We start from the raw sequence: 21,670 nt of genomic DNA, 5'->3' as shown, positions 1-21,670 counted from the left end.
ATCTTACTGCATGATAACGCAGGCTTGAGGGGCTGGATAGCCTATTCCGGTGTTTTATGCTGAGAGAAATCTATCTTTCCTCTTCAGTCTTTGATTATGTTGTAGCCCTCCAAATTGCATGTCCACCCTTTCTTGCAATCCCATAAGAGATTAACTCCATTTATGTGATTACCCTTGCAAAACACAAATCACAATTTTTGACTACTGCACATTACCTTTCCTCATCTTTCTCTACCTCTCAGCAGCCTTTGCCACAGCTGACAACAGCAACCAACATTAATGACTCTCCTCGGCCGTCCTATCTTGCGGGCTTGCTCTCTTTGGTTTCACTATCTATTCATAGATTTGGGGTCAGCTTTCACAGTAAAATCGATGATAGTGATCTCTATTTCTCTTAACCTCTTCACTACAGATGTATAACTAGTTCTGAAGGATCAGCGGACCAGAAACAGAATAATGGATAGGCACTCACATTGTCAGAATGTGACTTGTGGCACTCCACAAGGATGTGTTAGGGACTCAATTATTCACATTAATTTTTAACAACTTGAATAATGGCATAGAAAGTCATATATCCTAATTTGCTGATGACACAGAGTTGGCAGCATTGGAGACAGTGTAAATGATAACATAAAATTACCAAGGGATATTGATAGACTAGGTTAATGGGCAAAACTGAGGTAGATGATGTTCTATGTAAGCAAGCGTGAGGTTATCCATTTTGGATCAAAAAAGGATAGATCACAGATGGTATGTAGTTAAATACACTGGATGTACAAAGAGACTTGGGTATTCAGGTGTACAGGTCTTTAAAATGTCATGAACAGGTGCAGAAAATAATCAAGAAACCTTATGGAATGCTGACCTTTATATCTGGAGGACTGGAGTACCAGGATGCAGGAGTTATGCTGCAGCTTTATAAAACCCTGGTTTGACTCCACTCAGAGTAAAGTCAACAGGTCTTAGGAAGGACATGGTCTTGAAGGGAGTAAAACGTAGGTTTACAAGGATGATACCTAGACATCAGGCGTTGTGTTGTGAGAACAGATTATACAAATTAGGCCTGGTTTTCTAGAATTTAGAAAGTTGAGAGGTTATCTGATTGCAACCTTCAAGATAATAACAGGAAAAGACAGGGTAGAAAAGATAAGCTATTTCCACTGGTTGGAGATTCTAGAACCAGGAGGCATACTCTAAAAATTAGAGTCAGACCGTTCAGGAGAGATGTTAAGAAGCATGTCTACACACAAAAGATGGTAGAGGTTTGGAATTCTCTTCCACAGATAGCAGTTGATGCTAGATTGGTTGTTAATTTTAAATCTGAGCTGAATAAGTGTTAAGTATTCAGGGATATGGGCCGAAGTCAGGTATATGAAGTTAGGCCACGGATCAGCCATGATCTCATTGAATGGCAGAACAGGCACAAGGGGCTAAATGGTCTATTCCTGCTTTTTCATCCTATGTCCAATGAAGCTACACCCATTGTGATATTATAGTCCCTCCATCATAAAGTCACAAGTGGGGATGTTTGCTGATGATGAGACAATTTGAGACTCCTCAGATACTGAAGCAATCCATGTTCAAATGCAACAAGATCTGGACAATATCTAATTTGGGTTGACAAGTGACAAGTAACATTCATGCCACACAAATGCCAGGTAATGATCGTCTCCAGTAAGAGACAATCTAACCACAGGCCCTAAACATTCAACGGCACTGGCATCACTGAATACCCCATTATCAACATCCTGGGGAGTTACCATTTACCAAAAGCTCAACTGGACTCGCCAATATAAACACTGTGGCTACAACAGCAGGTCATAGGCTAGGAATACTGTGGTGTGTAACTCATTTCCTGACTCCCCAAAGCCTGTCCACCATCTAAAAGTCACAAGTCAAGAGTGCGATGGAATACTCTCCAATTATCTGGATGGGTGCAGCTCCAACAATACTCAAGCAGCTTGACAACATCCAGGACAAATCAGTCCGCTTAACTGGCGCCACATTCATAAGCACCTACTCCCTCCTCCACCGATGCTCAGTAGCAGCAAGGTGCACATCTACAATATGCTCTGTAGAAATGCGCTAAAGATCGTTAGGCAGCACCTTCCATCTGGTAGGGCAAGGGCAGCAGATAAGTGGGAATACCACCATCTGCATGTTCCCCGCTAAGCCAATCACCAACCTGACTTGGAAATATACGCTGTTCCTTCTCTGTGGCTGGGTCAAAATCCTGGAATTCTATCCTTAAGACACTGTGGGTCTACCTAGAGACATGGACTGCACCAGTTCAAGAAGGTAGCTCACTACCGCCTTCCTAAGGGCAGCTAGGGGCAAGCAGTAAATGCTCGCCAACCAGCAATGCCCACGTTAAAAAAAGCAACAAAAAAAACACAGCCGGATAACAGGTTATTCTAGACTATACAATGCAATTAGAAAAGATGAATTAATAATTTTGTTATGTGCAATCCTTTGAGGAAGAGTGACCATAATACGATAAAATTCTTCACTAAGAAAGTGAAGCTGTTGAATCTGAAACTAAGGTCCTATAAAGAGAACTACAAGAGTGTGAAGCGTGAATTAAAAAGGATGGGGTAAGGAATCTTACTAAAAGGGATGATGCTGGCTAAGCAATGATTAATATTTAAAGAATGTGTGCATGCATTACCAAATTATTCCTGTCTGGCACAAACATTAAAGGGTAAAGGTTATAAAATTGCTTATAAAATAAATTATGAATACTGGATCCATGGACTAAATGAATTATAGATCCAAAGAAGCGACATAAAATCACCAGAAATACTAGCAAGCCTGAGGATTAGGATTATTTTAGAATTCAGCAAATAGGGGCAAATTGTTAATCATGAGGAGAGAAGAACAAAATCACAGAGAATACAAAAACAGACTATAAAAGCTTCTATAACTACATGAAAGGGAAAAAGATCAGTCATGACAAATGTAGGTCCCTTACAGACAGAGCTAAGGACATTATAATAGGGAACTAAGAAATGGCAGAAGAATTGAACACGTATTTTGTTTCTTTCTTCACAAAACAAAAAGGTACAAATAATCTCCCAGAAATGTTGAAGAGTCAAGGGTCTAATGGGAGGGCAGAACTGAAGGAAATAGTGCTCAGACAATTAAAGGGGTTAAAGGTTAACAAATCACCAGGGCCTGATAACCTAGTCAGCATGGATTTACGAAATGGACATTGCACTTGACAAATCTACTAGAATTTTTTTTGAGGATGTAACTAGTTGAATTGATAAGGGAGAACAAGTGAATGCCGCTTACTTGGACTTCAAAAAGGCTTTCGATAAAGTTCTACATAATAGATTAGCATCACATGGAATGGGGGCAGTGTAATGACAATGGATGAAGAACTGGTTGGCAGACAGGCAACAAACAGTACAAATAAATGGGTCTTTTTCTGAGTGGCAGTCTGTGATTAGTGTGGTACTGTAAGGATCAATGCTTGGGCCCAGCTATTCACAATATAAATTAATAATTTAGATGAAGGGACTAAATGCAATATCTCCAAGTTTGCAAACAACACAAAGCTGACTGGAGGGGCAGGGATTTGGCAGATTTTGAGGAGGATGCAGAGATGCTTCAGTGAGATTTGTACAAGCTGTGTGAATGGGCAAATGCATGGCAGATGAAATATAATGTAGATAAATATGAGGTTATCCACTTTGCTAACAAAGACAGGAAGGCCGATTATTATCTGAATGTTGATAGACTGGGAAAGGGAAAGTGTCCTGGATGTCCTTTCACACAAGTTGCTGTAAGCAGATGACACAGTTGATGAATAAAGCAAATGGAATGTTGGCGTTCATAGTGAGCAGTCTCAGGTATAGGAGGGATGCAGTTGTACAGAGCCTTGGTGATACCACATCTAGAATACAAGTACAGGTGGTAATTATATAGTGAATGGCAGAATCCTCAGGAGTATGCAGAGAGATCTGGATATAGAGGGCCACAGATCACTGAAGGTGGCAGCGCAGGTAGATAAGGAAGTAAAAAGACCTATGGCATGCTTGCCTTCATTTGAAAGGGCATTGAGTACAAGGATAGACAAGTTATGCTGCAGCTTTATAGAACTTCAGTTAGGCTACACTTGGAATATTGCATACAGTTCTGGCCACCACACTACAAGAAGGATGTGGATGCTTTGGAGAAGGTAGAAAAGGTTTACCAGGATGCTTCTGGTATAGGGGATTTTAGCTATGAAGAAAGTTTGAACAGACAGGGTTTGTTTTGACTGGAATGCAGGAGTTGAGGGACGATCTGATAGGAGCTTATAAGATTGTGAATGGCATGGATAGAGCGGAAAGTAAGAGGCTTTTTCCCTGGGGTGGAGAGGTCAATTACTAGGAGACATAGTATCAGGGTGGGGGATGGTGAAAAATTCACAAAAGATGTCCAAGGCATGTTTTTCACACAAAGGGTGGTGCACGCCTGGAACAGGCTGCCAGAAGAGGTGGTAGAAGCAGACACAATAACAGCATTCAAGGAACACCAGGACGAATACATGAATAGGAAGGGAATAGAGGGTTACAGATCCTGTAAATGAAGACTGTTTTAGTATGGAAGGGCAACATGCGTCAGCACAGGCTTGGAGGGCTAAAGGGCCTGTTCCGGTACTGTATTGCTCTTTGTTCACTTATATCTCCTTAACTGAGGGTGGATGTTCTGGCTATGGAGGGACGGCAACAAAGGTTGACCAGACTGACTCCTGGGATGGTATTGACATATGAAGAGAGAGTGAATTGGTTCGGACTATATTCACTGGAGTTTAGATGAATGAGGGGGAATTGCATAGAAACCTACTAAATTCTACCAGGATTGGACAGGGTATGGAGGAAGGATGTTCCTAATGACTGGGGAATCCAGACGAGGGTCGCAGTTTAAGGATATGAGGTAGGCCATTTAGAACTGAGGGGAGAAGAAATTTCTTCACCCAGAGAGCAGTGACCCTGTGGCAATGCTTTACCACAGACAGTCATTGAGGCCAAAACGTCTACCTTGAATTGTATCCTTGTGAAAAACGTAGGTATACACCTTGTCATCATCATAAGCAATAAAGACTCCTTTGTCCATTGTAAAGTGTTCCCAGAGAATGCTTCTAACAGTAGTGGGAAAGTTTGGGATCTCATATATAGTATCAATCACCTTTAAAAGAAGAGTTCAATGAGAATCAAAGTTGTTCAAATATAAACATACATACTTATACAAACACACAAAAACATTGGAGTGCTTTGAAAATTACAGTAACCTGCACTGTAAATACAAATATTAAAGCCCACTCAAAATACCAAAACAGAAAAGTCTAAACATTTGCAGTCTAGATGGCAACTAAACGTTTATATGGTGAATAAATAATCAAGAATATTTTAACTTTTTTGATAACTGCTATTGCCATTAATGAATGAATGAATAATTTGTCATATGCATTTTACAGTAAATAGTACAGTAAATTACAGTGAAAAGCTTCAAATGAAGCCACAATCCGGCATCATTTTGAATAGTTTAAGAATAAAAAGAAATAACTGAAAGAGAGTTTATCTTCTTTCTGCCACTTCCACCATGACTCACCAATGACACCTGCACTGCCGTCTCTGCCCCTGCCATTAACACCCCAACCCCACTGCAGATATGAAATATGGAAATGAGAACTGAAGCATGGTATGATAGTGTCACAAAACCTGATGACTCTGAAAACACCATCACTTACAGGGCAGTAGACAAACCCATCGCTCTTGTCATCAATGAATGCCATTCTAGTCCCGCTGGGATCTGGGAAAACTTTACGGACACTGACTGAATGGCGATATTCATTCACATACTGCCAATCCTCAATGTAGAAATATTGGATGATCCCTGTCTAAACAAGAAAGCAATGGAAATATTGTTAATCTTTTCAATGCAACATCTCTGATAACTACCTAGTTAAGTTGCAAGGAACAAAAATCCACTACCCAAGATAATGACAAATATATATTACAATATTATAATGGTATGTGTACCAGATGTGAGAACTATTCCTGACTTTCTTTGAGTACCCATGGTTAGGGCTACTTATCTTGCATGTAAATAATGATCACCCACATCAGAATGCATGCACCTTGTGACATTTTCCAGGGTGAGGTGGGAGAGGGTGAAACAGTGGGTGAGAAAGATAGTGCTGACCTGCCATTTGCCAACAAACACCACCAGCATATTTTAAAGTCTGCCTCCTTTTTAAAGGGAGCTGATGTTATAAAATAGAGTTGACATTTGTTGGGGATCGTGACTGCCATGGAATCATGATGGGTGATGAGTAGATGAATGTCATTTGTTCTGTGTCTCCATGAAATTGCCAACAGGACAAATGGCAAAGTAAAACCCTCCTGATCCTGACTACTATCCCTTAAAATCCTACTTCCACTCGTGTTGTTGCTCAAATTCCATCCTCAGAGTGGGATCGAGACTGAGAACATTTGATCTCCCAGGTTTCTCTTGTTAACTGTCCAATGTGACTATAGGAAAGGGTTTAACTTTTTATTTTATAGCTCCTAAATACAGAATAAGTGTTGCAAGGCATCAGATCCACTGCACCTTCTGTACACCAGGGATAACTGAAGCATTTGATAGAATTTCAGTCCAGATTTTTAGCCAGACACCCCAGTAGAAATCAGTTCTGCTCCTTCATCATCATGGAAGGCAGGTTATTTCTGACATCCACAGTGGACTGATCAGAATAGGACACAGGAAAGGCTTTGTGAGGACAATGGCATGCAAGAAGGTTCTGAGGGAACTGCAAAAATATTGTCACAAATGAAAAGCCAAAGATGATCTAGTTCAGGTTTAAAAAGTGACTGAGATACTTCCTTCTGGACATGAAAGGAAATACTGGATAGGGATTTGATAATGTAAGGTTGAAAGGAAGTGAACAAAGATGGTCTTGTCCATAGTAATATCTACTGACCATGGGCAAAAAGTGGTCACAAAGGTGTGAGGAACATCATCCAACAACTAACTCTTTGTATGGAACTAGAGACTCTTCCAGTTTCCTTTTTAACTGTACCAAGCTGACAAGATTCTATTTAGGGTTCAGTGGAAGAATAAATCAGAAGAATGTGAATGATTCAAATGCCAACGCAGTGTGTCTCAGATTAAAAAACGGTATAGTATAGAAGGAAGCCATTTCATCCAACAAGTCTGCACCATGCTTTCTGCCTCCACCAAGAAATCTCCATTTTTGTCTCTAATTTGTGCACTGTTCCTCTGCCCATTTGTTTACTGGTAATTTACCTATAGAAGACTTTTACATTCCTTTCCATGTTAGCCTCCAAACTGTTCTCATTTTATGTCCTTGTCCTTTTGTTTTCACTTTTCCAATTTACATTTATGTTTAGCCGGATTCTCTTTAATATTATCAAGCTGACATCTGCACCTAGCCTGTACTTTAAAGGCCACACTTCTGCCATTCAGTCTTTTTATTCCAATTCACCTGGGCCAGATCATTCCTCAATTTCATGAAATTATCCCAGCTCTAGCTAAGTATCTTTGTTTTAGGTTATTCTTGCCTATTTCCATAACAAGTCTAAATCTTACAGTGCTATGATCATTATTTCTGATATGCTCCTCACTGTACCAACCCTGCTCAGTGGGTAGCATTCTTGCTTCTGAATCAGAAGGTTATGATCCAAATTCCACTTCAGAGACTTCAGCACAAAAATCTAGACAGATATTCTCGTGCAGTACTTAAGGAATGCTGCACTGTCAGAGTTGTCACTCATGGATGAGACATTAAATCAACCTCTCCTCTGACACTAAGAAGAGCAGGCAAATTATTTTCTCCCCCACGTTTTGGTGACCTACAAATTCATGAAATAACAAATCAGCTCCTCTACTGTTTAATATGGTACTTACATCTGTTCCATAGACTAAGAAATCAGCAGTAAGTGCGTGGCACATAACTCGATATTTGTCATCATGTCCTGGAAAAAGACGAGTTTCCCTTTCCTCCTGAGCTTCAATGCCTTCCATTTCAATCTGCAACCAAGACAGGAAGGGTCACGACCTTCTCAATGCCAAATAAACCACATTTACTATAAGAATGCAACATTTCAATTTCAATAAATTGAAACCACCCTCCATCAGCCTTAAAATGAACAAAGGTAGGACATGAGGTATATACTATAAGTCACAAATTTATTGGATAATAATAGGAGTTTAGAACAACATAGTTTAAAATAGCATAGAGTGATTGAAGTTTTTCTGTCACAAAGGCTACTGCATCCACAGCCCATGCATGATTATTCTATTCTGACTTTTCTCTCCTCCTGTCCCACTGGTTAATTCTCTACTTTCAGAAAGACTAAGTTCCTTCTCATACCTTCATTGAGGAAAGAAAATTGAACAATTCTATTAATCACTGTAGCCCATATTACTCTTCAATAAATATTGATGTAGCACCCCAATAAAGGTGTCAACACACCTGAAATAATTTTTTTGACATTCTAAAATACACCAATTACTGAGCGTTCACATCCTGAGATAACAAGGATACTTAAAAAAAAACTCTACCTGGGAACATGCCAAACTTTACTCCTCCTAACCTGATAAAAACGAAAAGAACTGCGGATGCTGTAAATCAGGAACAAAAACAACGTTGCTGGAAAAGCTCAGCGGGTCTGGCAGCATCTGTGAAGGAGAAAACAGTTAACGTTTCAGGTCCGGAGACCGTTCCTCAGAAATGAGGCCAACTTTGACAAGGGAACCTCTGAAATGTCCACCTTCTTCCTCAACCAAGGATTCCCCAGCTTCGTTGTCGACAGGGCCCTCAACCAGGTCCGACCCATCTCCTGCATTTCCACCCTAACTCCTTCTCTTCTGTCCTGCAACAGCGATAGGGTTCCTCTTGTCCGTACCTACCATCCTCCCATCATCCACATCCAGAAGATCATCAGGTGCCATTTCCACCACCTCCAGCAAGACACATATTCCCCTCCCCTCCCCTCCACCTTCCACAGGGACCGTTCCCTCTGGGGCACCCTGGTCCACACTTCCTTCACCCCAACACCCCCCCCAGAGCCCAACGGCACCTTCCCCTGTGACCGGCGAAGGTGCAACGCCTGTCCATTTACCTCCTCCCTCCCCAGTATCCAAGGGCCCAAACATACCTTCCAGGTGAAGCAACACTTCACTTGCACTTCCCAGAATCTAGTCTACTGTATTTGCGGCTCACAATGTGGTCTCCTCTATACTGGGGAAACAAAGCTCAGACTGGGTGACCACTTTGCAGAACATCTAAATTCTGCTCACAAAAAAGACCCTGAGCTACCTGTTGCCTGCCACTTTAACACAGCACACTGTTCCCTGGCCAAAATCTCTGTCTCTGGCTTGCTGCAGTGTTCCAGTGAAGCTCAATGCAAGCTGGAAGAAGAACACCTCATTTTCCGCTTGGGGACTCTGCAGCCCTCCGGACTCAATATCGAATTCAATAATTTTAGGGCCTAAACTCTCCCATGTCCCAGCCCCCTACCTCACACACCAGGCCTTGTTACCACATAGCCTGCCATTACACACCACCTGTTGTTTGTCACTAATAGTCCCCAGTAACAACTATTCACCTTCCCAGCCTGATCGTTATCAACTCTCTCTGTCCAACTGCCCTTTTCTCTCTTTAGGCTCTATCCTATCGTTTACACTCTATCTCATTCCCCTCCCTTTTTTCTGTGTATAAACTGACATTTTCCCAGCCACCATCAGGTCTGAGGAACGGTCACTGGACCCAAAATGTTAATTCTGATTTTTCCTTCACAGATACTGCCAGACCCACTGAGCTTTTCCAGTAACTTTCTTTTTGTTCCACCTAACCTGAGGTGGTCAACATTTGTGGTCTCATGTCATTACCCTTTGACAGAAATTTCTGCCTGGAAACGGACCAAGAATCCACTATAAACCTGAAAGATCTTCAATCACAGTAATGGCTTTTGGTTCTGGGATCTTCTGACCAGTATAAAAAGAGCAACCAAAAGGACTTTGGCACAAACATTATCTTTCAGAATCTTCGCTTTGATGCACAGATGTACTTCTTCTCTGCACTTCTCCAAAAAGGATTCATTTATCATACAGAAAATGAGTGCAACATTCAAACTTTGCTTGTACAGGAAGTGAATGTTTTTGCCTGCTCCAGTTATAAATAATGTAATGGATTTGGAAGGTTTTACACCACAGATACATAATGTCCCTCAAGTACAAACCCCTTAAATTTATTGATTGTTAACAGATTTTTTACCAATAGAGGATAACCAGGTGTTAGTTTTCAAAATGTCAAGCTGATAATAGCAAGTAAACAATCCTTATTTAACATGCAGCATTTTAGACATTTTCCAGGTTATTAGTTTTGAATTGTTTTCTCCTTATGCCCAGGACAATAGGTCCTCTTCTGTTTGTCATTCATATTAATAATTTGGATGCGCATATAGAAGGCATGGTTAGTAAAGTTGCAGATGACATCAAAATTGGTGGCACAGATGACATTGAAGAAGGTTTTCTAAGATTACAAAGGGATCTTGATCAAATGGGTCGATGAGCTGAAAAATGACAGATGGAGTTCAATCTGGCCAAAATGCGAGGTTTGCATTTTGGTACAACAAGGTTAGGGCTTATAAAATTAATGATAAGGCCTTGGGGTAGTGTTGTATACCAGAAGGACCTAGGGGTTTAACTACATAATTCTTTGACGTTTGCGTCACACGTAGACAGGGTAGTTAAAAAGACATTTGGCATGCTTGCCTTCATTGCTCAGTCTTTTGAGTACAGGAAGTCATGTTGAGGTTATGCAGGATATTGGTGAGGCCTTTTCTAGAATATCGTGTCCAGTTCTGGTTGCCCAGTTATAGAAAGGATATTATTAAGCTGGAGATGGATCAGAAGAGATTTACCAGTATGTTGCTGGGTACAGAAGGCTTGAATTATAAAGAAAGCCTGGATAGGCTGGGCCTATTTTCATTGGAGTGTAGGAGGTTTACAGGCAGCCTTATTGAAGTTTATAAAATAATGAGGGGTATACATAGAGTTAGTGGTAGTTATCTTTTCCCTAGGATGGGGGATTTCAAGACTAGGGGACACATCTTTAAGGTGAGAGGAGACAGATTTTTAAAAAAAATCAGGCTTTTTTTTTACACAGAAGAAGGCATCTGTGGAATGAACTTCCAGAGGAGGTGGTAGATGTGGGTACAATTACAGCATTTAAAAGACATTTGGATAAGTACACAAATAGGAAAGGTTTGGAGGGATAAGGGCTGGGAGCAGGCAGGTGGGACTAGTTTAGTTTGGGATTATGTTCAGCTGGTTGGACCAAAGGATCTATTTCTGTGCTGTATGACTCTATGACTATGATAGTTTTGATTAGTAGATTCTGAAATATAATTCTTTAAAGTTCAAAATTCAAAGTTCGTACATCTAATTCCAAACCAACATTTGAACGTTTGCTACGGGCATAAAAATAACAGTAAGTCCTGATCCGTTCATCAACTGCTGGCTTGAATCAAACCATAAGAATTAAGAGCAACAGTAGGCCATTCAGCCCATAAAGTCAACTCTGCTGTTCAACAAAAACGTGACTGATCTGATAAACCTCAGTTCCACTTTCCTGCCTTATTCCCTAACACTTGATTTCCTTAATGATAGACAAATTTGTCTATCTCAATATGAGAATACATGCCTACTGAACAAATCATTAAGAATAAAGTACATATGTTCAAAACAGAAAATATATAAAATGTAGTGTAATCAATAATGGCTATAAAATCGAATAGGCACATGCTTCTGGTGCAAAGTAGGCAATGCATTTTTAATATGTGCCTGATGACAAGAAGACAAACTGAATTACAGGATAGGACTTCATTTGACGGAACAGATGAGCTTCCAACATTAATTGGGCATCCAATGATAGTTCACAAGTTGGGGTTTGATGAAATGCAGTTAGGCCCACTGTCTCTGAACAAAGGCGAAATGTGGCTTCCACAGGTAAAAAAAATTACATATTCTTCTTACCACTACTTTAGTGCTATCCAACAGTTCCTTTAAGGATCTGTACTATTATTAAACAATTCAATCAGGGTCCTATAACTGATGTTAGGATGCAAGAACCCTGACACTTATATCAGGTGGACACTTCAGACACTTAAAAAAATGCCTGTATTCAATTTGGTAGCCAATGCACTGCTATGGAGATCAGAAATTAGTCTTCTTAACATTTATATTGCTCTTATCTATTACATTCAATTCTCCAAGTCATCCATCTGTATTCTCTCTCAACTAGCCCAAGTTCAGCTTCAGTACATCACTCCACTGTGAGTACATGGTAATGAAAGCCATTCTCAGTTTTGTTATTTTGATATTCATGTAGGAGCATACAATGTAGAATTTAGAGAATGCAGAATTTAGAGAATACAGAATTTAGATACTGAAACGTTCAGAGTAGTAAATTTCACTTTGAAATCGATGTGTCCATAATGAGAATTAGTAAACACATTTTAGAATCTAGTGCTTAACAAAGTTGTAATTAACTCCTTTACCGCTCTATTACAGAAACTGGAACACAGGAGACTATTCAACCTATGGCCTATACCAGTGCTAGGTCTTCAACTGAAGGAAATTCTCTAATTCCACTTCACTGCACCATTCGCATGCCTTTTCAAATATCTCCTTTTAAAAACTTAATCAGTTTCATTTAATATGATGTTATAATCTCTGTCATGGCAGTTGACTTTTGTGAAGCATTCACTAAACTTGTATGAAAAAAAATCACCTAGCTAAATCTCCATCTACTGGAACTAATCTTATATACTTACCATCTTATAAACATTTCCTAATTCTGAAGACTTTATTTGTTTCACAGTTAATGTTCAGTGTCCAAGTAGAGAATCCAATATGCCATAGATCAGAGGAAAATGTCATGTGATTCACCATAGCCAGAGGTATGTATGATTAATATGCTATGGTCGTCACATCATCTGGCTTGGAGATTCCACGAGAAGGAATGAAGGAGTGCTGTATTAAAATTATTAGGAAACTGGGACAGAATAATTTTGACAGAATCTTTTGTGAAGATAAATCATGATACGAAATTGTGGAGAAATATGAAATACACAGGGATTATTATACATTTTTAAAAATATATACAATATATAGTTAATTCAATAAGAAAATGTTTTCTCAGGTTGGTTTTCAGAAGGGCACAGATAAGCCTTCTCAAAGGAGTTCCTCTACTTCTGGTTAATACTTGCATAAAATTTCTTTGTTATTTAAAAAACAGATTCAACAACTGCATTAAAATGACAGACAAAGGAATTTAATGTAAACATATTAAATAGTGAGGTAGTGGAGGAAAGCCCAAGAAAATGGCCCTGAAATTATACAGTATACTAACAGCATACTTTTGTTTAATGCACTCATCTGAAATTCCTTTTTTTTTGTTATTTCATAGAAGAATTAATTAATTTAAAATAAATTGATTAATATCTGGTCTAAAATAGTCGACAAAAATATTTTAGACAAATTAAATCATTTGTTTGCTATGCTTCCATTGTGCAATGATTAGAATAATCATTGTTGTATTATTTTTCCTTACAAATTTTATCTCAAATGCATTAATTAAAAATATGCAATAACTCAGTTGGATAAATGTCACCTTTAAACTAAAATAATACTTATTGACTTGCTGATTCCAATTAACTGCTCTTTCTGAGCAACCTGCATTATACCTGCTGAGTAACTGGGAGCATAAAATCGATGTTAGAATTGATCTACAAATGAGTAAACAAAATTATTAGGCTTTAGAGTTAGTCAGAATGTATTACTACAGAGAAGATGGACTAAAATCATTGGTGAGGCTAAACCTAAGAACTATAGCATTATATATAAATCACAAATGTAAAGCTTTTTCAATTTTAAATTAGCCTCATGCACCATTAACTGATGGTGTAGTAGGATCATTGTTGCCACTGCAGTCTTTCTGCACCTAAAGACTGGTTGGGTACGTAAAAATGGATACAGAATAACATAGTGCTGAACGTCGTGTCCCTCTGATTTCAAACAATTTACTAATAAGATAACAGTGAATAATTTTGTCTGCCCAAGAGATAGCCAGTTCCACTTTTCTTGTGGACATTACTGGGTTGGAGGTATTGTTTTGTTAAAATTAAAATTCACTTGAATGTAGTACCCAAATGAACACTAAATTCTCACTATTTTGTGTTTAATGTCTTGTGCATTAATTAATTGTTGAGATCAAAATGTACATTAAAATGTATGTTTTTTATGTGTGAAAAAGTCCTAAGTTCAAGAAAAGATTCAATTAAAGACTGATGCAAATTTACACCTATGCTTTTAAGATAAAAAAGCCATTTGTGGATTGTTTAGGCATATACATAGGATTTTTGAGCTTTCACTAAGTATTATTTCTTATTTATCTGGTTTACTACTAGGCAGCAAAGCAAGGGTCTTTTCTTTATCACACCAGAAAGTTACTGCAAGCTGGCTTGAAAATCACAGGTGAATGTAAAACATTACTATAATCAAAAATAAAACTAATCAAATAAAGAAACAAAATTATTGAATTTTTATATTGGTAAAAAAAGTGGCATGCTACCAAAGCTTTTCAATTTAAATGTTCTGATTGTTTGGAATTTGACATTCTTGCTTTTGCCTGACTATTGCAAGATGAAAACCTTTGGTAGCATATTGGAGCAAAAGTTGGTCATTTGGCCCCTTGAGCCTGAACTGTCTTTCAATAAGATCATAGCTGATCTATTTGCATTTAGCATTGCTCATTCCCACCTAGTCCTAATAACCTATGATTCCCTCATTTAACAAGAATCCACCTAAATCTGCCTTGAAAATATTCAATGACCTTGCCTCCATCATCTTGAGGTAGCATGTTCCAAATTCCAAGCAACCTTCAGAGAAAACATTTCACCTCATCGCTGTTCGAAAAGGACATCCTTTAATTTCAAAATAGAGACCCCGAGTTCCAGATTCACCCATGAGTAGAAACATCATCTCCATATCCACTTTGTCAAGACTGACCAGAATTTTATACACTTCAATCACATCAGCCCTCACTGTTCTAAAATCCAGTGATAACAAGACCAGTCTGCTAACCCTTTCTCAAAACACAATCTGGTCTCTCCTGATATCAATCTCGTAAATCTCTTCTAAACTACTACCAATGCATGTCTCTCAGGGCTGTGTCCGCAACTCTCTGTAGTTTCTTGCAGTCTTGGGAAGAGCAGTTGCTATACCATGCTGTGGTGCATCCAGATAGGATGCTTTCTATGGTGCATCTATAAAAATTGTTAAGAATCTTTGCAGACATGCTGAATTTTCTTAGCCTCCTGAGCAAGTAGAGGCATTGTTGTGTTTTCTTCACTAATATGGGTGGACCAGGACAGACTTTTAGTGATCATCGCTTCCAGGAACTTGACACTCTGGGCCATCTCCACCTCAGCACTATTGATGCAGACAGGGGTGTGCTATCCACTCCACTTCCTGAAGTCAATGACCAGCTCTTTCATTTTGCTGACACCATACCACTAAGCTGTTTGTTTCCTGTACTCTGTCTCGTCATTGTTAGAGATCCAACCCACAATGGTGGTGCTGTGAGCAAACTTGTAAATAGAGTTAGGGCAGAATGTGGTCACATAGTCATGCATGTTTAAGGAGTAAAGTAGGGAGCTGAGTATGCAACCTGGCGGGTCACTGGTGTTGAGGATTATTGTAGTGGAGGCATTGTCACCTCATTACTGATTGCAGTCTATGGATCAGGAAGTCGAGGATCCAGTTAGAGAGGAGAAAGCCAAGACCTAGGTCTCGGAGTTTGGAGATGAGTTTGTTTGGAATTATGGCGTTGAAGGCATAACTATAGTCAATACATCGGAGCTTGACTATAGTCAATACGTAGGGATGAGTAGGGGCAGGAAGAAGGCATCTGCCTGTTGCGCAGGTAGGCAAATTGCAAAGGCTCAAGGCAATCTGATAGGCTGGAGTTGATGTGAGCTATGACTAACCTCTTGAAGCACTTCATAATTATGGAGGTCAGAGCCACCGGATGGTAGTCATTGAGGCATGCTGCATGATTTTTCTTTGGCATTGTCGTCTTCTTGAAGCAGGTGGGGACTTCAGATCGAAATAAGAAGAGGTTAAAGATGTCAGCAAATACTCCCAACAGCTGTTCTGCACATGGTTGGGGACTCCTTCCAGGCCAGTCACTTTACATACGTTCACTCTCTAGATGGCTGATCTGCTGCAGTGACCATGGGTACAAATGAATCAGAGGCTGTTGGGACACTGACCTTCTGTTCAAAGCGAGCATAGAATGCACTGAACTTGTCGTGTAGGGATGTATCACTGCCCATGTTTATATTTGACTTCACTTTGTAGCCATTACATAGTGTAAGCCTTGCCACAAATAATGGGTGTCCATATGATTATTCTGGGTCTCAACCTCAGTTTGGTATTACCTTTTGGCATCTATGTGGTCTTGCGAAGGTTGTACTTGGATCTCCTGTATAGGTCAGGATTGCCCTACTTGAACGCCTCAAACCCAGACTTCAGTAAAGAGTGGAACTCCTGGTTCATCCATGGTTTCTGGTTGGGGAATATGTGGATTAACTTCTTCAACACACAGTCTTCTACATACTTACTAATAAAGTCTGTAATGGTAGTAGCATACTCATTTATATTGGCTGCTAAGTTCTTGAATATGGACTAGTCCATTGACTCTAAATAGTCCCGCAGAAGCCCTTCTGTTGTTTCAGACCAACACTGGGGACTTGGATTTCTGTACTAGGTTCTAACGCTTCAAGTTCTGCTTGTAAGCCTGGAGGAGGATCACAGCGTTATGATCTGATCTTCCAAAATATGGATGGGGATGGAGCAGCAGGCATCTTTGATGGTTGTACAGCAATGATCAAGCATGTTCGGACCTCTGGTGGGACAGGAGATGTGTTGAAGGTATTTTGGTAGTTCTTGAGGTTGGCTTGGTTAAAATCACTGGCTACGATGAACAAGGCTTCGGACATTCCATCTCAAGACTATCTGTCGCGTTGTATATTTCATCATATGTATTCTAATACTTAGGTATCATGAAGTTACTAGGTAGTAACTCAAGGCAGTTCATATATTTGATGAGAAGTGTGAATGTATGAATGATTTATGAACACTTACATCAACATAAGATTCAATTAAAATCCCTGCCAGTTTTATTTTTTATTCTAAGTTCTACAAATTGCTTTATTCATGTTTTTTTTAAAAACAGAACTTTTCTTAATGCTCATATTGGTTGTGCTAAATGCAATGGATAAACTGTAAAATCTATGATGGATAATAAATCTGATGATGATAGAAGTTGTATACATAAAAATACTTTTGAAGTATGAGCAAGAAAGGATGGCTCGTTCATAAGGCAGGGAGGGTTCAATCTGACACTGGAAACTGCAATGCTTCCACATAGTGCAAGCCAAGACTGTGATAAGTAGGCTTATCCTGAGTGGACAAGTTATATGGGAAACATAACAGTACTCGTTACCTACCTATTTTAGTAAATTATTTAGGAGCTGGTTAGCTCAGTTGCTGGAGGGTTGTCCTGTGATGCAGAATGATGCCAACAGCGCAGGATGAGTTTATCACGAAAGTCCTTCCTTTTTAATCTCTCCCCTAACCTAAGGCATTGTGACCTTCAGGTTAGACCACCATAGCTCTAATGACAGCAAAGCCATATGGCCCTCTGGGATTGTGGTCACTTTACCTTTTGATCTTTTATTTTAGTAAAGTGCATACTTCTTGCTGTTTTAACTCTGCAGTTTCCTTGTAAATACTGGTTCATCACTGTTTGCATTAAAGCTCCCTGGATCTAGAAATGTAGGGTCCTATTCTTTTCACAAAAATTGTGTGTACACTCCATACTAGGCAAACAGAAACTGATCTGACCTGAACTTCTTAGGCTAATGAAACTTAACTGAAAATATTGTTTTGCATATACGTAACAAACAATTGAACACAAATAGTTTCATCAAACTGAAAAAAATGTAAACATCTAGTGTCAAGGAATTATTTCTTTTTCACAGGAAAGTATTAAAATTTATTTCTGCATTTGCTAGAAAATCAGAGTCAAATGACCATGTACTAGTGGTTGAAAAGATCAATGTAAAATTTGAACGTGTAGATATTTACCATGTGTAGCTGAACTCTTCCCTCAAAAAGCACTGCTGCATAATCAGAATTTAAGCACATACTAGTCACCGTGCCCAGATACTCCACGTCTTTTAGCTTCTCCACTCCTAAAAATTCAAGTAGTAAACCAGTCAATATGCTTTGGGATTGAAAAATACATTCTACATCAACATCACTTGGCTCCTGATGCAATATAGCCTTACAAACAAGGACAAATGAGGTGAACTAAAGCAGTACAGTGAATGATTGCCCTTGACATCAAGGCAACATGTGGCCAAGTGTGATATCAAGGAGCCCAAGCAAAACCGAATTCAATGTGAATCAGCGGAGCACCTAGTACAAAGGACAGTGATTGTGGCTGTACGAAGTGACTGACTTTTAACTACCCTCTGTAATAGCTTAACAAGCCATTCAGTTGTAGATTGTTTAGGGATGGGCAACAATCTGGCATTACCTGTGACACCCACTTCCCATTAAAGAATATAAAAATTCTCAGACCCAGAACATCATTGCAGAAGTTCCTCAGGTTAGTGTCCTAGACCCAAACATCTTCAGCAGCATCATCAATGACGTTCCCTCCATCATTTAGTCAGAAGTTGAAGTATTCACTAATGAAGGCACAGCATTCAGTATTGTCCATAATTTCTTGGACACTAAAGCAGTTTGTATCTATATGCAGCAAGACTTGGATTCAGGAGTGGACTGATACGTAGCAAATAACACAAGTGAGAGGCATTGACTTTATCCAACAAGACAATCAAATCATTGCCCATTGATATTCAATGGTATCAACAATAATTCTGGGGGTCTGCCATTGACCAGAAGCTGAACTGGATCAGCAACATTAATATTATGATTACAACATCAGGTCAGTGTTTTGGAAATTCTGTTGCAGCTAAAGTAACACCTGCTTCCTATTAAAAAAAGAACGAAAGAACTGTGGATGCTGTAAATCAGGAACAAAAACAAAGTTGCTAGCAAAACACAGAGTTAGCATTTCGGGTCCGGTGACCCTTCCTCAGAATTCTGAGGAAGGGTCACCAGACCCGAAACATTAACTCTGTTTTTTCCTTCACAGATGCTGCTAGACTTGCTGAGCTTTTCCAGTAACTTTGTTTTTGTACCTGCTTCCTATTGTCTGTCCAACATCTAAAAAGCACAAGTCAGAAGTGTGATGGAATATTTGCCACTTGCCTTGATGAGTGCATGTCTGACAACATCAATTCAGCACATCTACTACATTAAATATTAGTTCCCCCACCAATAATGCCCAATAGAAACAGTGTCAGGATTATCTTCATTGCTGTTAAATGCAGTGAAGTAAATCCTTTGAAACATTTCATTAATTTTTGATGTGTGCACCAAGCATTCATCGGAACCTACGATTTTCTCCAAGGGCATAAAACCAGGCTCGATTATTCATTCCAACAGCTACATGATACGGGCCAACAGCGATAAAGTTAGGTTCTACTTCAACAGAAACTGTGATTTGTGGTTCCTGTGGGAGAGATAAATAAGAATGCAGTGTGGTGTAAGTTTAATAGGCTTGCCATTATCTATATTTTCTCTGATAAAACTACACCTAGTTCATTCATTCAGCAAGGACAGAACATAGCAATAGTTCTTTTGTTTTTGGCTGTCCAGTATGACAAATAATTCACAATGAAGAATTACAAATGTCCATTCAATATAGTATTATTTAATGGAACTTACTTCTGTATGCACCAAGTGACCAAAATTTTTCATCCTCTCTGTCTCTTAAGAAATAATTCAGTGGAACATTTCTGGTAAAAAACCCAAAGCAGGCAATACAAATGGGACACTGCAGGTAATGGTCAGAACTAGACTCAGAAACCCATTAATATGTTATCTTCCATTGGTAATAGCTGCTCTCCTTACGAGTTCAGGGATCTCATCAATTCTCTAAACTTCAATATTTATATGCTTATATTTAGCAGCAGCGAGAATCTAATTATTGATGGTTTGACTGATACATTTTGCTTAACATTTTATAAACTAGTTCTGACAAATACTAGATCTTTTCTCTTTACTGACAGACATTCTGCATATTGCCAACAATTGTGTTTTTTTTATATTATGAGCATCTTGCTTAGTTCAATTATTTTGTAAAGTTTTTTGAACACGATGGTTTGAACAAATATTTCTGGTCTGCATATGGAATAAAGCTGACAATTCATTCAACTTTTCAAAAATACATTAGGCAGAACTGCCAACTAATTGAATTGATATATAAAACAGCATACAAATCACTATTAAAGACTTGTTTGATTGCACAATAAAATTCCAGGTAAAGGACATAATATTTGCTATCCAACAAAATTCACTCCTCACTAAAGTTTGTGTGTCACTTACTTTGAAATGATAGAATGGGACAGTAGGGAACAATCAATTCCAACTTCAAAATCATGACATTGCAAAATGGTATAGGTGTAAACAATAAATATTCAGTTTCATAACTAGTCAAACAATTTAAATTTTTTATAATTGCACACATACTTCCTCAACATGATTAGTCACGGTGACCTCCAGCAGAGAAGTTAGGAAAGCTATGCGAGTTCCACACGTGTTTCCAAGAACTGGAAGTTTTGTAAGGAAAACGTGCAAAGTTCCACGCAGTGTAGATACAGCAAGCAACTGTCCATCATCTGTCCAAGATAGCCGATCCAGACCTGAAAATTTGATATTAAAACATCAAAAATACTGCACATGAAACTTAACTAGCGAGTAAACATGAATTCAATACAAATTTAGCTTTAATCAATATCCAAAATATAAATATAATCATCCAATCACGTATTAAAATCATTACTTATGGCCTATACTCTTTACTTGGGTATTACACTTTCCTTCATGCCCCAGAATGGCATGACAAAATTATTTTTTATGATTAAGTAAGCGTTTATGAGTTGTCACCTCATGTCTTATACTAATTGGAAAAAGTTCTGAATGCTTCAGTTGTACAAACCTATAACTGAAGCACAGGCTCAGAGATTTGATGTTTCAACACAAGTAAAATGTACCAGCTGCCCAAGAACAGATCTTTTCCCCTCATCAGGCATGATTTATTTGTAGTTTTAAATTAGTACTTTCTTTAAATTAAAAAAAGAATTTCCATTTATCTCATGTCAATTCTGGTATTGAAACATCGTTATAAGTCATCTGTAAATCATCCACTAATTTTGCCAGTAGCCAACAGCATATCCACTCTAAGCCACCAATGAATGCTCACAAATCAGCAACAAGCCTTGGTTGCCGCTCTTTTTGCACTGTGCTGTTTTCTTACTTTCTTCCTGCCTTCACTAACTAATAAAGGTGATTGGGGTTGAGATAATCAGCTAATGGACAGTTAGTTTCTCATAGTTGAGGTTAGGGCAGTGGGTCCAGTCTGGTCAGAAAACAGCCCGATATAATCATCCTC

The 21,670-nt window shown here is 38.9% G+C and overlaps 1 protein-coding gene across 1 annotated transcript in view; it reads right to left on the bottom strand.

Annotated features, from left to right (window-relative positions):
* LOC109936628 (WD repeat-containing protein 19) overlaps positions 1-21,670 on the bottom strand; it is a 142,212-nt gene that overhangs the window by 84,959 nt on the left and 35,583 nt on the right. Inside the window, exons 4-9 of the mRNA XM_048600926.1 lie at positions 20,749-20,921; positions 19,615-19,729; positions 18,232-18,338; positions 7,918-8,040; positions 5,738-5,887; positions 5,028-5,175 (exon numbers count right to left, since the gene is read on the bottom strand). Of these exons, the coding sequence (XP_048456883.1) occupies positions 5,028-5,175; positions 5,738-5,887; positions 7,918-8,040; positions 18,232-18,338; positions 19,615-19,729; positions 20,749-20,921 (816 nt within the window). The remainder of the gene's footprint in view (positions 1-5,027; positions 5,176-5,737; positions 5,888-7,917; positions 8,041-18,231; positions 18,339-19,614; positions 19,730-20,748; positions 20,922-21,670) is intronic.

This window comes from Rhincodon typus, chromosome 1, assembly GCF_021869965.1.
Source record: "Rhincodon typus isolate 14 chromosome 1, sRhiTyp1.1, whole genome shotgun sequence".
NCBI lineage: Eukaryota > Metazoa > Chordata > Chondrichthyes > Orectolobiformes > Rhincodontidae > Rhincodon > Rhincodon typus.
This window is presented reverse-complemented; position numbering and strand designations above follow the sequence as displayed.